The sequence below is a fragment of the Rousettus aegyptiacus genome, unplaced genomic scaffold (assembly GCF_014176215.1).
Source record: "Rousettus aegyptiacus isolate mRouAeg1 unplaced genomic scaffold, mRouAeg1.p scaffold_m13_p_16, whole genome shotgun sequence".
NCBI lineage: Eukaryota > Metazoa > Chordata > Mammalia > Chiroptera > Pteropodidae > Rousettus > Rousettus aegyptiacus.
The window spans coordinates 20020762-20043607 of record NW_023416291.1 but is presented as its reverse complement, the minus strand read 5'-3'; the positions used below and the strand labels follow the sequence as shown (position 1 = coordinate 20043607).

The 22846-nt window shown below is 35.7% G+C and overlaps 1 protein-coding gene across 1 annotated transcript in view; it reads left to right on the top strand.

Moving 5' to 3' along the window:
- Positions 1-22846, top strand: part of DCHS2 (dachsous cadherin-related 2) — a gene marked incomplete at its 5' end in the record, with an annotated part of 172806 nt that overhangs the window by 97129 nt on the left and 52831 nt on the right. The window contains 6 exons of the mRNA XM_016144623.2: positions 9632-9868; positions 10894-11910; positions 14521-14708; positions 15961-16060; positions 20720-20877; positions 21926-22769. Coding sequence (XP_016000109.2) covers positions 9632-9868; positions 10894-11910; positions 14521-14708; positions 15961-16060; positions 20720-20877; positions 21926-22769 — 2544 coding nt within the window. The remainder of the gene's footprint in view (positions 1-9631; positions 9869-10893; positions 11911-14520; positions 14709-15960; positions 16061-20719; positions 20878-21925; positions 22770-22846) is intronic.

The window sequence follows — 22846 nt, the reverse complement described above, 5'->3', positions numbered from 1 at the left end:
GTGGAATAAAAGAACAAATGACATTTAGAAATAATTGAAAAGTGATTTAAATCCTTATTACAGTCTCTTAAATTGCAAGGGAGTGTCATTGATAACACAGGGTAAAGCTTCATTAAAAATCCTCTTTCCCCATTGTAGCATGGTAGATGATGCTGTGGTCTACCCCACCGTTCCTCGAAACTGCCCCAAACTCTCTCATTCTCTCTCCAGCTTGTCTGTACTGCTGGCACTTACCTAGATTTATAAACTAAATATATATATATACACACACACACAAACATATATATTTATATGTAGTTATATAATTATATAGATTGTTTTTATACAATCGATTAGTGTATAGTTTTACAGTTATATATAGTTTATATTATATAAGGAGAATATTGAAAATTGATGAGCAAATTTCTACATTGTTACTTCCTCCCAAGTTACTCTAAAATTCTCTCTTAGAGACATTAATTTGCCCATTGACTCTTCTGTCCTTTTATTTTGATGCTTCCTGTGTCAGACATGGTATTCTATAAGCTTATATACTTTGTGTTATAAGTTCATATTTTTCTGACGACAAGAGATTTTACATTGACTTATTTGTGCCACAATCAAGACTTATGCATTAAAAACAGAGCTCTTTGACTTACTGTGTTCATCTGGTAAGAAAAATGTTTTGGAGAAGACTGGAAGGGGGTGTGGCAGCATCATGCTTGTTTTCTCTTGTGGGTTTATCTTCCTGGTCTGTTTCTGGTTTTCTAAGTGTGTTGATAGTTCAAAGAACATTTTTGTAAAATGTGTTTAGGCACCAGGAGAGAGATATTGACTTGAGCCTTCATTTCTCTTATTCTCAGTTAGTTGGGTTCCTTTGATGTGGGCACAGGGCAGACCACAGTGTTTTGAGTTTTAAAAGAAGGAAACACAGAGGCATATTTATTAATAGCTCTTTTTTCATGTATTTGTAATCCCATTTTATGAATTATATGTAGATTTTTTTCCTGCATTGTTTGAGGTATTCTCTTTAGTAGCATGAAAAGAACAGTCCTTTAGTTTTTGTGTTTGTATTATTTAGTCATTTTAACACTGAAACAAACAATACTTCTAATTCAGATTATTTTGAGGTGACAGGGGTTGCAAGCATGTGTACTAGTCATTTATTGTTGCTCAACTACTTTTTCTTTGTTAGAAATTAACTTTGGTTACGTTCTTGTGGTTTACCTCTTTTAACAGAAGCAAGTTAACATTTAAAAAAAGTTAATACAAATTCTTAAAAGAATGTTAACTTGTCTATTTGAGGCAGAAAATGGAAGCCAAATTCATTCTTTCAATATGGATTTATTCAATGCACATTTATTTATGTGCCACGCATTGTTATAGGTGTATGGGATGCATCAGTGAATAAAACAGACAAAAATTCCTGCTCTTGTACATCTTACAATAAAAGCTTTTTGTAAGTGGCCTTGCCTATTGTCTGTTCTATGTTTAGTTGTGAAGTACACAAAATCTAAGTTTAGCTCTACAGAAGAACAAGTAATTAAAAGGGTAACTGAGTGAGTTAAACTGCCACCCAGAGATAGCTATGCCTTCGGGTTTAGCTGTAATCTTTTGTTTGTATGGGTATGTGGATTTTAAAGTGGACGATAGGTAATGTAGCACAGACTCTGTTTTTATTTCAAGGGCAGATTCTTTTCTAATGTTAGTTTTATGCTCAGATTTCATACCATGTCATGATTCTCATAATTTGTCACGATTGCTACTTTCTTACATTCAGAACATTCTGATATGTAGTTAATAAATTAATACCATGTGAGCTGACTGACACCAAAAAAATTCTTTCTTTTACTTGCAAAAAAGAGATTAAAATTACTCACAAGCACCTAATCAGTTTATGTCGGTTTCATAGGAAACAAAAGCATGTTAGAGAATTTTCTCATTCATTTTTTCAGTATAAGATCATAGACTCTTGGAGATGGAAGGGACCTTACAATTCAGGTCCCTCATTTAGTAGAGGAAGAAATTGAGGCAGAAAGAGATTCAGTGACTTGCCTAAAAGCGCACAGTTGGTAAATTGTAGTCTTGAACTTAAGCCTTGTCCTATATCTGTGATCTGTTCCTGTACTACTCTGTCTCAGACAGTAATAACCTTTCAACATCTTTTCCATATACTGCCTATTTGACCCTGACATCAACTTATGGGATAAGCAAGGCAGATGCTTTATGCCCATCTGCAAATTAAGAGACTGAAGACCCTAAGAGTCTTTGTGACTTGCTCAGGGACATAGTAATAAACATGACACTCAAAATTGCTCCATTTCAAGGCTCTTTCCATTATAATGACTTAAAAAAAAAACTTAAGGCAAAGCTAGGATAAATAAATGTTCTATTGATTTCAACTAAGTAATACAGAAAAATGATCTCTCATTGTGACTTCGTATACAAGCTTAGTTGAAATACCAAATTATCTGTTGATTTATTTACTCTTTTTCCCTGAATAAATAAATTGGGTGAATTCTTCCAAAATGAATAAATTATTCTTAAAAATTGTTTTAGTTGTTAATATCAGATAGAATTTTGAATTCATTCGATTCCTTTCAGCCACAGCAACTTAGTTACCCAGATTTGTGTGCATGATAAATAGTGTAATGTCATATATTTGATGAATAAGTTACTATATTCTCACAAATTGAATATAGGAGGGATATCGTGAATATCAATAATCAGTAAGGAATTGGTATTGATATCTCATAGTTTTGGTCTGTCTCTGGTTTTGAGAAAACAACACTTATAGACTCCACATGTGGGGAAGGTCATGATTTGGGCTCATTTTTTTCTTAATTATCTCATAGCTTACAATTTTAGTAATGACTTACAGATTATTTTCTAACTGTAAATTACCATTTTGGTTAAGAATATCCCTTTTGCAGGAGGTTTAATTATGAAAATCAGTATTGCTTAATTAGTAGAGCATGATTTTATATACATATTAAATTTCAACTAAGAGAGGACCTTTGTCTTTAAGTTCTTTTATTAGTCTATTGATTAAAATAAATTTCATCCCAGCAGTGTCCTCTTTTAAAAAAGTGACAGGATAAAGAGAATAGATAAACATTATTGCACATTATAATTGGTATATGTAAATCCACATACTCAGTAATTAAAACGTAAAGTAATCAGTGCTCTGTAAATGAATCAGTGTGTGTTTTAAAATAAAGTTTGTCCCCTGAACTGGTGGTTAATGATAAAAAAATAATCACTGTACTTTAAAGTAGTAAAATAAAATAAAGTATCATAAATTTTCAGCCAACAATGTACAGGCAAAGAGAGCTATTCATTTTATTCATTATTTTATTCTTTATTATGTATATATAAATGTGCATATTTAGATGTAACATTATATTATACAGTTATATTTTCTGGTCCCTCAACTTTTACTAGATAGCTAAGTTTATTTAAGAATGTTGGATTCAAGTAACTATGTTTTCTAGCTTCTCTTTAGCAAAAAAAAAAAATAAAAAAAAGAATGTTTTGAAACATCCAATATATAGGACAAGGACAAACTTAACCCTAATACTCCCTTATTCTAAGTGGTGAAGTTTAAAGAAACTTGCTGGTTTCTTCCTGGTCTCTAGCAGAAATTGTTTCACTGTGTAAAATTGGCTTTGAAGGCCAACTAAAATAGTCATTGACTCAGAGGTAAAATTTATATATATATAGGGATAAAACGGACCATGTTCTAATATAAAAAGACATTTTTATAAAATGTCATTTCACTCCCCTGCTTAAAATCTTTAACGACTTCATATGGCTCTCTGACTGAAGACAAAATCCCCGTTACGGTCACCTAGGCCCTCATGATCTGCCTGCTGTCCTCTGTGGCCTCAGCTCCATAACTCTTCTCTTTAATCTCTGTGCTCTTCCTTACACCAACGACTACTACTTCTCCTCCTTCTCCTTCCTCTTCCTCTTCCTTCTTTCTCATCCCCCTCTTCCTCTCCTTTCCTTGCGCCTGCCATGCTTCCTTCTGCAGGGACTGTACATATTTTTTCTTCTGCCTAGATCATTTAGTTGTTCCCTCTTCTCTCCTCTTCCCATATTTACATCTTCACCTAGTTAATGGCCTAACTCATCCTTCAGGTCTCAGATTATCTGTCACCTTTTCATGGAGGTATTTTCTGACAACTGCCTCCTCAACCACATTAAATCAGGTGCCCACATTTATATTCCAGCACAGCTTCTCTTTATGTTATAATTACATATTTTGTGATTATTCGATTAAGTCAGTTCCTCATAGACACTGTTTGTTCTGCTTCCTATTGGCTTCCCAGTGACTAGCACAGTCCCTAATGTGTGGTAGGTATGCAATAAATGGTCATTGACTAAATAAGGAAAGAATGAGATGGACTTGTTGCCAAAGTAAAGCTGATAGTTTAGTTGAGTCTAGTATGTGTGTACATATTACATATACAAAGATGAGATTGGTGATTGTCAGAGGCAGGGGACAGGGGCAGACAAGATGAAATGGATGTAGGTGGTTAAAGAAACAAACATCCAGTGATAAGATAAATAGATCCTGGGGATCTAATAATGCACAGTGTGGTGACTTTAGCTAACAATACTGTATTGTATATTTAAAATTTACTAAGAGAGTAGATTATAAAAGTTGTTACCGCAAGGAAAAAAATTTTAACTATGTGTGCTGATGGATGTTAATTAAATTTATTGTGATAATCATTTCATAACATATGCACATATCAAATCGTTGTGTCACACACCTAAAACTAATAGAATGGTATATGTCAATTATATCTCAGTAGAAGATAAAATAAAAAATATTATTATGAAAATATGATAATTTTTAAAGTTTAATACTAGAAAAGAAATAGATATTTAATTCAGACCAGAATATAGAAATCTATGGACACATATGTAGGAATATAGAAAAAAATGCATGTAGGACAAGGCAAGAGACTTAATAATTACAATTCCAAAATCAAAATATGAGACTATGGACACAGACAGCAGTGCAGAGTTATATGACCAGTAGAAGCCAAGCCTCTTAAGAATCTTCACAATGGTATTTCGTATTTAAAGTATTTTATCATCAGGCTTACATTAAATAAGCTCATTCTATTGATGTATCAAACGGAATGTCAATTACCAGGTTATAGTGAAAAACCATAATTATCATAGAAACCGAATACTTGAGGCTTCATGTCCAGCCTCCCTTCTCCTTCTAGGCACACTCTGAAGAAAGCCAAACCATATCTGGAAAAGTTTGTAAGTAAGCATTAATTTTTAAAGAAGGAAATGAGATAATTTTAATGTTTAGTAAAATAGCCTGATGGATATTCCCAATAATAAAGATGTTTTTGCCAGTAGAACAAAAATATGAAAGCCTATTGACTTCTAGCACTCTGTACTACTCTGCTTTTCATTGTGAGTAAAAAAAAACAAAAAAACAAAAAAACAAAAAAACACTTGAAGTCTAAAAATCTCTTTGATCTCTTTGAAGTCTAAAAACACTTTGCTAAAGTCTCTCTTTGCTTCCATGGTTTGGAGATGTGTGTGCCTAAAATTTACCTCTCTTTTTTTCTACTATTGCTGGACTCATCAGCTATCTTTTTTGCATTAGCACATTTTTTAAAAGATACTTTCACATTTCAGGTCTGACCAAGTTCCTAGGAGTGAGAGTCACACTTTCTTCATTAAGGTCACTTTGTATTTATTTTCCATGGAAAATAAATATAAAAGGCAAATGTCATATATTGATCGATGACTGTAATGACTACATGTAGTGTAGAGCTTCAGGGGAGATTCTGAAAATCCTAGAGTAGTCAAGGAAGGAGTTAATGGACTGTGGAACTTGAGCTGAACCTTGCAAGATAACTCAGATTTGGATAAGCAAGAGCAGAAGAATGGATAGTGATTCAGGAGACACGAACAATATAAATATATAAATATGAAGTCATGGAGACAGTAAGCATTTCTGACAAGAAATTAAAATTTAAGTTTAGGCTGAGTCACTAAGATGCATAGTAAAGTTCACATGCCACAGGGATATTAGATTTATAAATGATTGACAAGGGAGGTGCCTGAAAACCAGTTTTGTCCTTCTGAACTTTACTCATCTTGTCAAAAGTATAAAAAGTTGATAAATTGGAGGTAAAAGGGTTGAAAATTTGGAGGGAGCCACTGTTAATTTGTGAGCGCCCCTCCAGGGTGGGGTACCTCTACCTCTCCGGCTACTCAGAGAACTGAGTGTGTGTTCTCTGTAGTTTGGAGCTAACAGACTCAAGTATGTCTTTCACCTGAGAAACCTAAAGGGAGAATGACTGGCCGTGGAACAAAGGGGAGATTTCTGGGGTGGGGACAAGCCGGCACTTCAGGAGTTGGTAGGAGCAAAGAGTCCTTAACGGTTTCTCCTGGATGTTGGTCATTTGTGACAGAGATAGCTGGTGTGGAGTTGTTTCAGATCATGCTCAGAAAGGGCTGGAGGGAGCAGCTCTGAGCACTGCCAGCTTTTTAGGAGACAAAGAAGCAGTCGTGTGGCCAGTGTGAAGAGGGGGGTTCCCTCTGCTAAGGCAGCCTCAGATTCGAGGTTTGAAGCAAGCTCGAGGAGGAAAGAGAGAAGCCTCTGACCCGCAGCAGATGCCCCATCTGAACTTTAAATTAAAGTTTAGAGTTATGATTATTTTATAGACCTTTACATTCTAATGATTAAATTAAGACTGTTCTGTGACTTAACAGAAAAAATTTTGATTGGTCGATAGTGATTGCACAAGCTGTGGGAACTTCTTGAATTTTAGGGTCAGGGGAAGAACAGTGAGCCACACAAAATAAATTTAAATAGGAGAAAAAAATAAAGTCACTCTACAATTGCATCCCATGAGCTGTTCTTTGTCATCATAGTTGTTACGCGTATTTATGATGGCAGGAGATTATCATGTATGAAGTGAAGAGATGGGCTACATAATGACAGGAAGCTACATCGAGTGGAGTGGCTTACGAAGGAATTTAAAAGCGTGACAGAGAACTTTAACTTGATTACTACAGGAAATAAGGGATGATATAAGGGTTTTGGACGTTAGCATGTTATAGTGAAAGTGATACTTAAGGAAAATTATCTTGGCAGCAGTATGGGAAGAACTAGAAAATTCAAACAGGGAATATATGTTAATTAACAGTGAAGGTATAATAATATATTTTTATAATTATCTAGGAGTAAAGTTATGAGATTTGTACTAAAGAGATAGTAATAAAAACAGAGGAAGGAACTAATTGAGGGTATTTCAAGAGGAAGATAATAAAAGAATGGTGATTGATTTATTAATGAAAGAGGATGAGTCATACATAATTTTTTCATTTTAACTAAGATGATTGATAATCCAACCATTGACAAATGCCCTGGAGGATTAGATCTGTCAGTCAGGTGGGAGGACATGGGAAGATACTGGGATAAAACAACTAGTGGAGTCACAAAAATGTGTGACTATTTTGAAGGAAAGAGTATGCAGTCATGTTTTTCAAACTTTAGAGTAAATAAAAATTACTAGTGGAGCTTGCTAAAAATACAATTCTAGATCTTTCCCCACAGCTAGAAATCAAAATATCTGGATAAGAGCCTGGAAATTTTTGTTTTTACAAGTAGCCATGGTGATTTCGATACAGGCGGTCAGGGAATACTCTTTAAGACCCTTCAAAGAACAAATAGCCTCGACTTAATTAGAGAAATGCTTAGAAGTCTGAGGAGAAGGAAGGGCCATTGGAGAAATCCCAGAAATTGTTAGGAAAGGCAAAAAGGAAACTATCACATGACCAAAGGAAGGAGTCCAAAACAAGGGGACAGACTGTAGGAGGCAAGGAACATGAAGTTGGACATGGCATCCAGTTGCCTGTCTTTCTCTTGGATCCTGTCTGTATCCTTTTGTTTCAGGTATGTTTCTCATAAACATATGTTCGGATTTACTTTGAAATTCATTCTGGTAAAATTTGTCTTTCAACTAGAGCATTTTATTTATTTATATTCTCTGAAGTCTTTCCTAGTCAAATCTGCTGTTGGTACTCAGTCTCAATCATGTTAACATATTTTCTCAGGTGTTTTGCGACTTTTTTTTTTTATTGCAAGCTTGGATCTCTGTCTGAGAGAATCTTTGAACCCTGGGGATGAAGGTGGGTTTCTTTGGAAAGAGTTTGTGCTTCTCTTACCTACGTGCCCTATGAGCCTATATCATAATAAATTCTTGGCTTGGCAATTGATGATCAGTGCTCTTATTGATACAATATTGACTATCCCATCATTACAGAGGAATTTTGGGTAGATCAGCATTTGTGTATGTGTGTGTAGATAGATACGCGCGCGCGTGTGTGTGTGTGTGTATACATATATATATAAATGTATAGTATATGTGTATAAAATATATTCATGAAGACACCATCTCACGAAGGCCTTAGTTCTAAGACCGTGAAATGTGGTATGGAAAAATAAAATAATGAACATTTTCCTTTCAAAACCTAGTGAAAAACTGAGATTGGAAAAATTTACCTTGTATGGTCAGGGATTCACATCATGCTATTTGTTTTAAAAGGCTTGAAAACTTTTTTTCTTTACAAAGCACTTCCCTTAGAGAAGCAGGGCTCCTGACTTCCTCCTCCTTCCACATAACTCATTCTCGGAGTGACTACTGCATATTGAGTTTCTCCGCTAAGCCCTCTGCATAGCAGTTAACACTGGCGTAGTGCTTCACTGTTTACATGTCACTTTAAAGTGTGTTGCTCAGGCTCCTCTGTAACTCTCAGTTCTTACTCCTCAACTTTGTTGGCATTACATTCTGGGAGGGTGATATGGTAGCCAGGCCTAAAAAAAGACAACACAATGTCTGTTTTTCTGGTGAAATGATATACTTTGAAGATGTTCAGTATTTAAGCTCTTGGAAAATATTGTTTATTTGATAGATTTTGGATCATCATTTAGCAAATGTGCTCAAGTTCTTTGTTTGTATTAGTCAGGATTCTCCAGAGAGATGGAACCAATAGGAGATCTTTAATATATATATAATATATATATAAAATATTATAACAGGATATATGTAATATATTATATGTAGGGCATATAAAATACATATAGAGAGATTTATTATAAGGAATTAGCTCATATGAATGTGGAGGTTAACAATTCCCAAGATCTTCAGTGTGAGTCCGCAAGCCGGGGACCCAGGACGGCGTAGTTCCAGTCTGAAGGATGGCAGTCTCGAGACCCAGGAAAAGCTGAAGTCTCAGTCCAATTCCAAAGTCAGGAAAAAAAAACCAGTGTCCCAGTTCAAGGGCAGTCAGGCAAGAGCAGTTCTCCCTTACTCAGGAGAGGGTAAGCCTTTTTGTTCTATTTAGGCCTTCAACTGACTAGATGAGACCCATCTACATCAAGAAGGGCAATCTGCTTGACTCAGTTTATCCATTTAAATGTTTAATCTCATTCAGAAACACACAGTATAATGTTTGACCAAATATCTGGGTACTTCGTGGCCCAGTCAAGTTGAGACATGAAAATCAACCATCACAGTAGAATCAACAGATCAGGTGTTACTGTTGCCCATCGATGTTTATTGCATGTGATCTGTTTTTTTAAATATTTCTTTCCCCTCCCCAGGAATTATTTACTTAACATCAACTCTTAGTCATTTGGAATCCACTACACTTACGTTGGTGGTCCGTGCTCAAGACGGTGGTGGGCTCACATCTGTCATTAATGCCAACATCACTATACACATTCTTCAGACAACTCTGGCACCCTCTGAATTTGAAAGGCCCAAGTATACTTTCTCAGTTTATGAAGATGCGCCCGAAGACAGTCCTGTCGGGACTGTGAAAGCGAAAGAGTCTTTGAGTAAGTACTTCTTATGCTGCATTGGAATCTGTTATTGGAACATTCCCTGTATTTCCTTAGGCTGTGCACTCTTAAAAAAACCTTTCCTTCTCTCCATGTAAGAAAAATGGAGACCATACAATGTGGCTTGCTCTTTGTTCTTTCAACATTACTAATATCTTATAATTTCTTTGTAATCACAAAAATAATAAATACTTTAAAAAAGTTTAAAACAAACAATTATAATGTAGAAAGTATATACCAGGCACAGATACACATGTTAAATTTTTTTTTTTTTTTACAAAAATGCATCCTACTATCTTTGTTGTCTTACAACTATATTTTTTTCTACTATATTACATGGACAACTTGGCAGGTAACTGTACATCATTCTGTCTCATTTTAAAAAGTTTGCCTGGTATTTCAACTTAGATATAAAACATTTTTTTATTAAACATTTCCCTTTTGCCATCAATTTGAATGATTTACAGTATTTCACCAGTCCAAATAGTAACTCAAGCAATGTCCTTGTATAACTTGCAGAGGTTTCTCTGCAGCATAAATTCCTAGAAGTGACTGACTTGTCCTGCTCCCAGCCCTCTCCTTTCCTTTCCTCTGTCCCTTCCCTGGACTTTTGTAGAGGGTGTTTGCCATTCGTAGGTAGATATCGTGGAGAAACATCAATGTAAACTTAACTTGGCTTCCTCAAATATATCAAAAAGGCATCCAAATAATTTTCTGAATATCTTTCCTTTTACCTGAAGCAAGTAGAATGAAGAGAGATAGTGAAACCCATGCCTTGATTTTGTCCATTGGACATTACCTTTGCCCACTAATGGATCTTAAACCACGTGTCTACTTTTCAACAGGCTTTGGAGAGCCGAGGAAGATGTAAGATGTTGCATACTATTCTCCAGAGATGTAGTATATATTAATGTTTTCAGATTTCAGTGTTTCCAGTGGGGACGTTCTTTTGACATACAGTGACTGCTTTCTCTCCTTTTTTCTTTTTCTTTCCTTTTTTTTTTTTTTTTTTTTTTTCTCAGACTACTCAGAGCCAGTTTTTTACAGAATCTCCTCTGGCAATCTGCAAGAAAAGTTCTCTATTCACCCATGGCTGGGCACCATTCGAACCCAGAAGCCTCTGGATCACGAAACACAGCCCGTGTTTGTGCTCACAGTTCAGGCTCAGCTCGGTAGCTCCCCAGCCTGCAGCAGCACAGAGGTCAACATAACTGTAATTGATGTCAATGACAACCATCCAGTGTTTCCCAGAGCCTCCGATGAAATTAAAATATCTCCGATCACACTGCTGGGCACAGCCTTGTATCGTGCACACGCAGAAGACAAAGACAGTGGGTGGAATGGAGTCATCCGATATTCCATCGCAAGCCAGAATCCAAGCGTCTTTTCCGTTGACTCAGGGCTCGGCGTGGTATACCTCAACGGCAGTCTGGGAGGTGATGTGCCCCAGAAGCACACACTGACTCTCGTGGCCCAGGACCTTGGCATTCCTCCTCAAGCATCCCTGTTAGTGCTGACTGTTGTTGTCGAAAAACAAGAATCGAGCCCTTCCTTGATTTTTGGAAATTTGGTCTATCAAGTGGAAGTTAGTGAGTCTGTCTCACTGATGACCCAAATACTGCACCTACAGGCCTACCCCCTTGGCCCAGACCGCAAAACCTCTCCGATCCTGTACTCGTTGGAGCCCAGCACACACTCTGCTGTGTTTGGCGTCCACCCTTACACAGGCTGGATTTATGTGAGGCGACAGCTTGACTACGAATCCATACAAACGTATAATTTCAGAGTGTTTGCCCGGATCCCAGAGGACAGATTGTCGCAAAATGTGAGCACTTCGGTAATTGTTCATGTCCTGGATGAAAATGACAATTCCCCTACTTTCTTGCATGATGTGTTATTTTTGAAAGTCAAGGAGAGTCCCCTTCCTCAAGGGGTAATAGGCAAAATTACAGCAATTGACAGAGACTTGGGAAAGAACGGACAGCTGTCATATTTCCTTTTGTCTGATGGAAAATTCTTCAAGATGAATCCTCATACAGGTAGCATTTTGTAGCTTCCACTTAATCTTTTAAAATTGGAATTGACAAAACTCAAATCTTTTAGTTATTATAACATTAGTACAAACATATCATTAAAATTACAGGTTTTAGTACCTACTATATTGATTAGAGTATTATGATTTAAAAATGAAGTAAAAATTGAATAGAATTTTACTTGTAATGATTCATAGTTCTTTTGCCTCTCACCCATACATTGCTAGTATATTCTTACTCTGAATTAGAGTTACAGTGAGAACTGCATTACGTAAATCTATTTTTCACCATTCTTTTCCATTTGTAGATTTAAAAAAGTCTCCAAAAGTATCCATGTTTTATGAAATATAAATGTTGTTCATGTAAAGCTAGAAATCAATTCATTTAATTAAAGTATCTTATTAATATATTTTTCCATTCTCATTTTGATAAGGGAACCATAAGGAGAAGAAAGAAATTTAATGAGTTTTTAAAAGTCTTAATTATGAAATTAATATAACAATTTTATCATATTTAATATTTTGTATTATATAAATTTAATACAAAATTTAATCTCTGAGACCACCTACAAATGAAATATGTTTATGCTACAACTAAATTGCTGGGGAAAGTGAGACTCAGATAGCTCAAGTGACATCCCATGGCCACGGAGCTAGAAGGGGTGAGAGGAGGTCACCACGGTACAATTCTTGGAGGCGCCAAGTCTGCCGGAGCCTGTAAATGATGCCCCATGCCCTACCGTGGGCGGAATTTGAATTCAATTCTGATTAACTTTGGACTGAGGAGAAGGAGCCCCTTCCTCCAGCAGAGGGAGCTTTTTACCAGGGGACATGGCTTGCCGCGAATACTGAAAGCTAGATTTCAGCTCCAGCTACACAGCTGTGCAGGATGGCCCTGCTTGCTCTTTACTTCCATATGCTAGTTTTCTAGGTCTTCTAGTTCACTTGGTAATTTATTATGTTTTTGAAAATACGCAAAGCAGAGTCGTATGAATTTATAGACTATAAACTTACAAGTTCCTCATGAGCATCCCTCTCCTACAATTAGTGCAGTGCCCAGGTGTCCTAGTTTTGTTGCGTGGCTTTAAGCAAGTAGCTTAATCTCAGAGTGCAGCTTCCGAGAACAGAGGAGATAATCCCTGGCATGTTTTGTGTCCTGTTCTGACTGGTAAAGAGGTAAAGCATACAAAAGGCCATGGAAAATGATGTACTTATAAACAGTTCCCATTACCTGGTCTGGGACAGCGTGACAAGGCAGGAGTTGAGGGCACTTCAGAGCATGGCAGGCACGCCCCTCCTCCACATCTTTGTGCTTGGAGCATCTCGTAGTGGTCGGGACTCCGGCTCCCACAGAACCTTGTGTTGGCATCGCCCACGCCCAGCCCTAGGCCCAGCCTCATGGTCTTTCTTTAACCATTGACCTCCAAACAGCTGCTGTGTGTCATAGAATTGGCTCATCAACTAAAGATTTGCTTTCCACTCAGGATTTAGGATTTTCAGAGGAGAATTATAGCTTATAAACAACATATAAATAGACACTATATTTAAGCTCACCAATTAAGCAACATACCCAAACATGAATTTTCTTTTTTGTTCCTCATTTAAGCTTTTTGTTTTGTTTCACGCGTCATTTAATTTGGATGAGGAAGGCTACAAAAAAAAAAAAACTTAGAAATAGCAATGTTAAGTGGTAGTTGCTTCATGTTTATGTTCTCACAAGTAAATATTTTCATAAGTAGCGAGGGAATCGGTGCCTGGTGGAACTCTGCAGGAGACAGGCTATTGGAGAGAGCCCTTGGCCTCCATTTGCCCTTGACAATAACAGTTACAGTTTTATGCCCAAGTCTTCATGTCTGAAACGTGAGAGAACTTGCCTAGAAGACAGTTCTAAGCAAAAATATGTAAAATAAGGCTTGCAAAGTATTAAGCATTATTTGCGAAGTCGCTGTTCATTGCTACACATATTTTTTGTGAGATAGCAATAAATAACTATACGTATAAGATAAACCATGGCTGAAGGGACATGTTTGATTTTCAGGAAGATGTTTTACCATCATTTCACAGTGATGACAACTGCCATGTGTGTAATAATTTATAGCTTGCAAAATAGTTTTAAATTTGTGATTGCATTTGTTTCTGGTAGTCATAAGGAAGTAGGTTTGGAGAGGTCCCTCTGTATATGAGGTAGAGAAAATGGAACCCAAACTCAGAGATTGTGACGTCGGAGCTGAGGTGTTTCTTTTCATTATTCTGTATAGCAGTATGAATAGGAATGTGCCGTAGTTGTAAATCTTCTGAGTTATTACTAAATTCCCACAGAGTATTTTATCATTTGTTCCTATGATTTCAATTTTTAGTTCAAATGGTTGGTGATAGGTAAGTTAAAATACAAAGAATGACCAATTTAAAGTGGCATTTTCAGGAAAAACTTCAGAAAATTTTTTCAACAGTGGAGCCACATTTTTAAGCCATGCGTAGTCTTAGAAGTTATGCTTTTACTCAGAGCTATTTTATAGTATTTGATTTTCCTTTCTGCAAGTTATTTTGGATGGGGCTCACAATGCCAGAATTTTGGTAGACAGTGTCAGCCTACTTTATTGTCATCTGTGTCCCTCAGGTGAAGTTATCAGTTGGGTGGCGTTGGATCACGAGCATCAGGTGCACCATCAGTTGACGGTCCTAGTGACCGACCATGGCTCCCCACCGCGAAACGCCACCATGGTGGTTTATGTCTCCGTTGCTGATATCAATGATAACAGGCCGTATTTCCCACAGTGTCTCCCTGGAAAGGAATTACACATCAAGGTTTGTGGGGTGAAATAGCCTTGCAACGAATTTGTGGTATTCTTATTTGTTTTGAGCACCATCTTGTGGTAAAAAGGGTGAATTTATGAAATCAGTCTTGGTGTGCTAAGACCTAGAAATTGTGCACGTCAAAAAAAAAGAAGACTATTTGTGCTATTTGGGATCTCACAACCAGTTGTTTTATGATAATGTAGTTCTTCCCTTTGTATACAAACATAATGATTCCCCATCATCAGTAATCCTCAGACGTGGATAATTTTTCCAATAATTTACATGTGTCTCTTCGTGCAGAGCTCCTTATGAGCAAATGATGCACATTTCTAAAATGTTTAGTTAAAGATATGAAAACAATCTGTAGAGAAAAGTATATCCAGAGATTATAAAAGTTGATCTTTGGGGGCACATGCAGAAATTTCTAACTATATTTATATTATCTTTCTCATTTCTATTTTTTTGTGTTTTATAATGTATATAAAAATTAGCATTTTACTTCATGTACATAATTAATAAATAAATATATTTTGGAGATACTCATTAAAAAATAAATGAATTATATAAATAAAAATTTTAGAAGCTATTTCAAAACCATTGAATTGGGTGTTTAAATTGTGCTCAGATATGCATGTTGAATAATGCAAAAAAGGTATTGAGAATGTTAATACCTTTAAACTCATCTTCTAAAGTCGTTTTAAAGAAAATTTTACCCAAACAAAATATTATGATATTATCATTATTATTTTAATTATGCTATTAAAATATACTGTGGCTTAATTGTGCACTAGGGTTCTAAACATGAAGTTTAACTCTACATGTAAATTTTAATATTCCAAGAATGTTCCTCTTAATTAATGAAGTATGCTTCCAGTATAAGGTACCTTCCCAGAAGTAAAGATTTATGTTTATTTTAGCATATTTTGAACCAGAGCAACAATCTTTTAAAAAACATTCTGAGGTGATAAATGAAAAGATAATAGAATTCTTAAAATATTTTCCAAATCTAAGATTATTTAGTTAATTCGATTTCTTTCTTACCTTTGGAATTCCTTCAAATACTGCAGATAATCTGTTCAAATTAAGTAAAAGATTTTAATTTGTAATGTAGATTCTTTTATAAGGTAGACATTTTAATTATATGTGGATTTTAAAATAGTTTTATAATGCTTAGTAGTGGTGCGTTCTTCACTTAAAATTCATTGCTATTTCTTTTTAAAATTTTGCTGACTAATTTGTAAGCCATTTGTTTTATTGTCAGGTTCTGGAAGGTCAACCAGTAAATATGTTGGTCACAACTGTGTTTGCAAAGGACCTTGATGAAGGAAACAATGCAGAAGTTACATATTCAGTATCTTCAGGTAAATGTCACCATCCATAAAGAATTAAGAGCTTATAGAATTTCCTCTTTCATTTATCAGCTATCTGTCGTCTTTCTGGGAAAATAGATACCATTAAAAATAATGCCAAATTACAAAAAAAAAATATACATGTTATTGTCTAGAATCACCTTTATTTTTAAGAAAGAATTTAGAAGTTTACTGAGAAATCATAGTTTTCTGTGCTCTAAATAGAAAACAACCAATTAACCAACCATCCACCTTAAATGAAAAATTTTCAGTAATCCAAAGTGTGAATCATCCTTTGAGAGGAAAGTAGTAGTGATATTAATTATAAGTAAATATGATTACGAATACTAAGCATCTACGAATCTCTATAACGACTAAATACTCTTAAGGTTAGAGTAAACCATACCTAGAAAATGTCACATATGCACATAATGTACATGTATGTGAGAACTTTATTGAGGCAAGAATACTTTTGTGTTTTTATTTTAGATTGCAACGACCTCAGATTTGTTCTAGTGATTAACTTTAGTCGACATTGTGTTTTATATCATATTTAAAGACATTCAGTACTTTCTTACGTTTGACAAAAACACAGAAAAGGGAGACCCAACATTGCCCTTACCAGCAGATAAATTGTCTTACATGAAAACCCAAATGATGCTACAGGCAAATTATTAGAATTAATACAATGAAAAATTTCCGGGAACATTGTCGACATACAAAATTCACTAGCATTTTAAAAACTAAGCCAGTTTTCAAAGATCTCATTGACCATAACAAAGAAAACCATAGGGTGTAGAAGCTAATGAAGTTTAAGCTTGAGGCCCCTTGCACAGATTCTTCAAGGATAGGACTGAGAACCAGAGAATAACTTCTATTTGTAATATTGTTCTATTTTTCTTAAAGAGAATCCCTCTTTAAGTTTCAAAACCTCTGAAATCAGGATAATCCTGACTAGGAGCACAGGGAGGAAAATTCCAATAAAAGATGTTTAAGACTTTTATATAGAAAATTATAAAATATTTAAAAAGACATGGAAGAAGAATGAAATAAAAGGCCTATAACATTCCCACTGGGGAAGCTTCGGCCCCCTAAAGATCGCACGGCAGATGTCCAGAGATGACGAGCCTGACGCAGGTCTACATTTGAGGACACTTCTTTTTTTGTGTCCTCACCCCTGTTTCAGAGATTCCTTCTCTTTTTTAATTTCTCCTCTCAGGCACCACCTAGCTTTCTCTAGCCGCTCCCTTAGTCTATTCTAATCTGGTCCTAGGGGAAAGAAAAACTGGTTTGCAAGCATGCATTCAAGAGGTCAGTTTGTCCATAAGACCTTGATGTTATTTTTTTCTTCCTGTTTTAATTTGAGCTGCAGAAGAGAATGTATATTTTGATATAGCTGTGAAAGACAGTGGGAGTGGAGAGAGAATACACACACACACACAGATTAATATATTAAGCTATAATTCTGCTATGATACCATTATTTATAAAGAAAACCATGCTGTATTACTCATGGATGTATGGACTAGAACTACAAACCCCTACTTTAGAAAAGAGGCTATCTACAGAGAAGACGGGAAATGAGACTCGGAGGTAAACACAAGTCCTCTTCTGGACTTAAACTCTGTCATTTCTTCAAACATTTTTGAAGGACTATTGGGAATTGATCGATCTCAACTGTTTTTATGTGGATGTTCATCATACATTTCTTTTTTTCCCTTTTATTGGTTATATATATTTATTTTTTTAATTTACTTTCTTTGTATTTTATTAAATTTGTAAGGGAGACATTGGTTAATACGATTATACAAATTTCAAGTATACAATGAACAATTTGAAATATTTTAAAAAATTAAGCTTCTAAAATGATACTTGGGGCATAGCAATATAAAAATATGATCATATATATCATGTTATTCCTACCTTTGTTTTTACTCCATCTAGTTGCAAAATAGAGGCAATTACAAAATATAAGCTAAAATAAGATAAAAATCTATTTAGTAGGAACAAAGATACATATCACATTTATGAAAATGTTCTACAGTATTCTTATGAGAATAAAGTAAATGGAGCAAAGCATAGAAATTGCAACCAATACAGGCACACCTCATTTATTGCACTTCACTTAATTAATTGCTCTTCCCAGATACTGCAGTTTTTACAAATTGAAGATTTAGGAAAACCTGGCATTGAGCAAATCTATCAGAACTACTTTTAAAACATTTACTTACTTTGTGTCTTTATCTTACATTTTAGTAATTCTTGCAATATTTCAAAAATTTTCATTATTATTATATTCATTATGGCAATCTGTGATCAGTGATCTCTGATGTTACTATTGTAATTGTTTTGGGGAGCCATGAACCACATCTGTATAAGACAGTGAATTTAAACCATAAATATTGTGTGTTCTGATGGCTTCACCAACCGAACATTTCTCTCCATCTTCTTGAGCCTCCTTATTCCCTGAGACAAAAAAATATTTAAATTAGGCAAATTACCAGCCCTACTTAGACCAGTCCCTAAATGTTCAAATGTACGGGAGTGTCGCATGACTTTAAGTCAAAAGCTAGAAATGATTATGCTTAGTGAGGAGGGCATGTTGAAAGCTGAGACAGGCCTTTTAAAGCTAGGGCTTTTGTGCCAGTTAGCCAAAGTGTGAATTCAAAGGAAAACTTCTTGAAGGAAGTTAAAAGTGCTACTCCAGTGAGCACACAAATAACAGGTAAGCGGAAGCTGTATTGCTGGTACAGAGAAAGTTTTAGTGGTCCAAAGAGAAGATCAGACCAGCCACAGCATTTCCTTAAGCCAAAGCCTAACCCAGAGCAAGGCCCTAACTCGCTTCAATTCTGTCAAGGCTGAGAGAGGAACGGAAGCTGCAGGAGAAAAGCTTGAAGCTAGCAGAGAGAAAGGGAAAGAAGGTGTATCCATAAAATATGCATAACGTAAAAGTACAAGGTGAAGCAGCAAGTGCTGATGTAGAAGCTGCAGCAAGGTATCCAGATCTAGCTAAGATAATTAATGAAGACGGCTACACTAAACAACAGACTTTCAGCGTAGACAAAACAGCCTTCTATTGGAATAAGATGGCATCTAGGGCTTTTATAGCTAGTGAGAAGTCAATGCCTGGCTTTAAAGCTTCAAAATACATATTGACTCTCTTGTTAGGGGCGAATTCAGCTTATGACTTTAAATTGAAGCCAATACATACTAACAATATTAAAAATCCTAGGGCCATTAAGAGTCATCTTTGTGCTCTATAAATGGAACACCAAAGCCTGGGTGAGAGCATGTCTGTTTACAACAGTATGGTTTACTGAATATTTTAAGCTCGCTTGTTGAGACCTACTGCTCAGCAAAAAAAGATTCCTTTTAAAATATAACCGCTCGTTGACAATGCACCTGGTCACCCAAGAACGCTAATGGAGATGTACAATGAGAGTCAGGTTGTTTTCATGCCTGCTAACACAACATCCACTCTGCGGCCCATGGAGCAGAGTAATTTTGACTTTCAAGCCTTATTATTTAAGAAACACGTTTTGTAAGGCTATAGCTTCCATTGATAATGATTCCTCCAACAGATCTGAGCAACGTAAATTGAAACCTTCTGGAAAGGATTCATGATTCTAGATGCTATTAAGAACATTTAGGATTCATGGGAAAATGTCAAAATATCAACATTAACGGGAGTTCGGCAGAAGTTGATTCCAACCCTCATGGATGACTTTAAGGGTTTCAAGACTTCAGTGAATGAAGTACTGCAAATGTGGTGAAAATAGCAAGAGAACTAGAATTAGAATTGGAGCCTGAAGATGTGACTGAATTGCTATAATCGCATGATAAAACTTGAACAGATGGGGTGTTGCTTCTTATGTGTGAGCAGAGAAAGTGGTTTCTGAGATGGAATCTACTGGTGAAGATTGTTAAATGACAACAAAGAATTTCATTTAAAGGATTTATAATATTACATAAACTTAGTCAATAAAGTAGTGGTGGGGTTTGAGAGGGTTGACTTCAATTTTGAAAGAAGTTCTCCTGTGGGTAAAATCCTATCAAACAGCATTGCATGCTCCAGAAAACATGTTCATGAAAGGAAGACTCGACTGATGAAGCACCCGTGATTGTTCTCTTATTTAAAAAAATTACCACAACCTTCAGCAGCCACCACCCTGTTCAGCCATCAGCATTGAGGGAAGACCATCCATCAGCAAAAATATTAAGACTTGCTGAAAGTTTAGATGATGGTTGGCATTTTTTTAGCAGTTAAGAATTATTTAATTAAGTGCATTTTTTAGACATAATGCTATATTATACACGTAAGAGACTACAGTATAGTGTAAACCTAACTTTTATATGCACTGGGAAAGAATAGCAAAGGGAATTTAAAGATTGGCCATGAGTTGATAATTATAGAAGCTATGTGACAGGCACACAGGAGTTCATTATATCATTTTGTCTATCTTTTTAATTTGAAATGCCACACTAAAAATTTTAAAAATCTGTTCCGTTTCTTATGTATATCTTCACTACTATTTTTTATGTTAATTCTCTCACAAAGCGTAAGGCATATCCATCTTCCAAATGATCACAGATGCATTTAAATTAATTACTTTTATGTCTTCTGCATTGTCAGTTAACATTAATTTCTTAATTTTTTTGTGTGTGCATATAGAAGATAGTTCTGATGACTTCAAGATTGATGCCAATAGTGGTGAAATAAGAACAACCACAATACTTTTGTATGATTATCGACCTTCCTATAGGATAACTGTCATTGCCAGTGACAAAGGAGTGCCTCCTCTTCAAGGACAGGCAGTTATTAACATTCAGGTAATATTTTGTCATCACCATAAAATGTGAAAGGATGTTCTAAGGTCCTTTTTTTATTTTTATGCAACTGATAGAGTGGAGACACATTAAATATATGAATACTATTTTTAGAGTCCATTGCACATGTATGTATGTCTTTTTGTGATCACTAGAGAAATATTTACACACAAATAACCTTTTATTTGAACTTTGTACAATTCCTGACAAGATACTTAGCTTCATCACTGTATGGGCATTTGTGTTGCTTTGTTTATGATAAACAAAATGTGTTTATCATTCTGGTAAATTTGCAGGAGAAACTTGTATGTACAAATGGCCAATAATAAATCACATAGTTTTTTGTAATTATTTTTAAACTTGGGAAGGTCACTTAGGATCCCTGTTATAGGGTTTTATTTTCATTAGAATGAGCAAGCAAGTGGTGGGGAGTCTTCGTAGTAGGGAAAAATTACACCAGCCCATCAAAAATAAGATGACTGCTCATAGCCTATTTCTTTGTTCATGCATGCGATAATCAGTAATATTAATATTGGTATGTATAATAATCAAGAAAATATATCCCCAAGAGTTCTGTTTCCAAATTATATTCTTTATTGTTTGAGGATATGTGGGTTAGGAGAAAATTCTATATTGTAATTTCTTAAGTTTCTAGTTTCAGATAAACAAGACACATGATACATAAATGCACACAGATGTCATGATTATATTGTTCTTTCAGATTTAGAGCAATTTGGAGAACTAGTTATTTCACATTCTCATTGAAGAATCACAAGCTTGACTATAGCATGACCTCACCAAACTATCATTTCACATATTAGAACAAATGGGAAGTGGAAAATTCTTTACTTTCTTATTTCCAAGCTATTACGCAATTTTCAATCTTTAGAGACACGCTGGAGTTATATATAAAAAACACATTTTCTCATCAATTAACACATATATTTTACACAAATGGAAGGAATTAGCTTCTAAAAGAATATCATCACATGTATTGATTAAACTGTTAAAAATACCCCAAATTAACAGCTCCTTTTAATTCTTATTCCAGGTACTACCACTATCCAAAGGGAGAGCTACCCTTTCTCAGAATATTAGACATTTAGTTATACCAGAAAACTTGAAACCTTCCAAAATAATGAGCTTGATAAAGTCACCTGATCACTTTCAGCAACATCATAATGGGAAGTTACACTTTAGTATTGCTGCAGATGACAAGGATGGTCACTTTGAAATCGACAGCTCGACAGGGGACTTGTTCCTTTCTAAGGAACTTGATTATGAAATGACATCTCATTATCTTTTCAGGGTGGTTACTAAAGACCATAGCAAAACCCCTCCCCTGAATAGCACAGTCTTCCTCAGTGTTGACGTGGAAGATCAGAATGACTATTCCCCATCTTTCCGAGATGAGTTCGTTGTGATAAACATAGAAGAGAATGTCCCTGTCGGGACTCTGGTACATGTCTTCAACGCAAAAGATGGAGATGGCAGTTTCTTGAACAGTAGAATCCAATACTTCATTGAATCCCACCACCCTGGAATGAATCCATTTCTCATCCACCCCTCTTCTGGCACATTAGTCACCGCATCCCCCCTCGACAGAGAGAGAGTTCCGACTGTCATCCTCACAGTGACTGCATCTGATCAGGCTGTGAATGTGACAGACCGGCGACTGAGATCACTGATGGCAAAGGTAGTGATTCTGGATGTAAATGACCACAGCCCCACTTTTGTGTCTTTTCCCATCGCTCACGTCAAAGAGGATGCCACAGTGGGCTCCTTAGTGCACCACATAACTGCTCAGGATCCAGATGAAGGAAGGAATGGAAGAGTAACATACAGCATCCTCTCAGGAAATGAAAACATGGCCTTTATGCTAGATGAGGCATCAGGTATCGTATACGTCACTGTCATTCGAAGCCTCCGATCACTTGCTTACATTTATCCTTTTGATTTTCCTCTTAACATG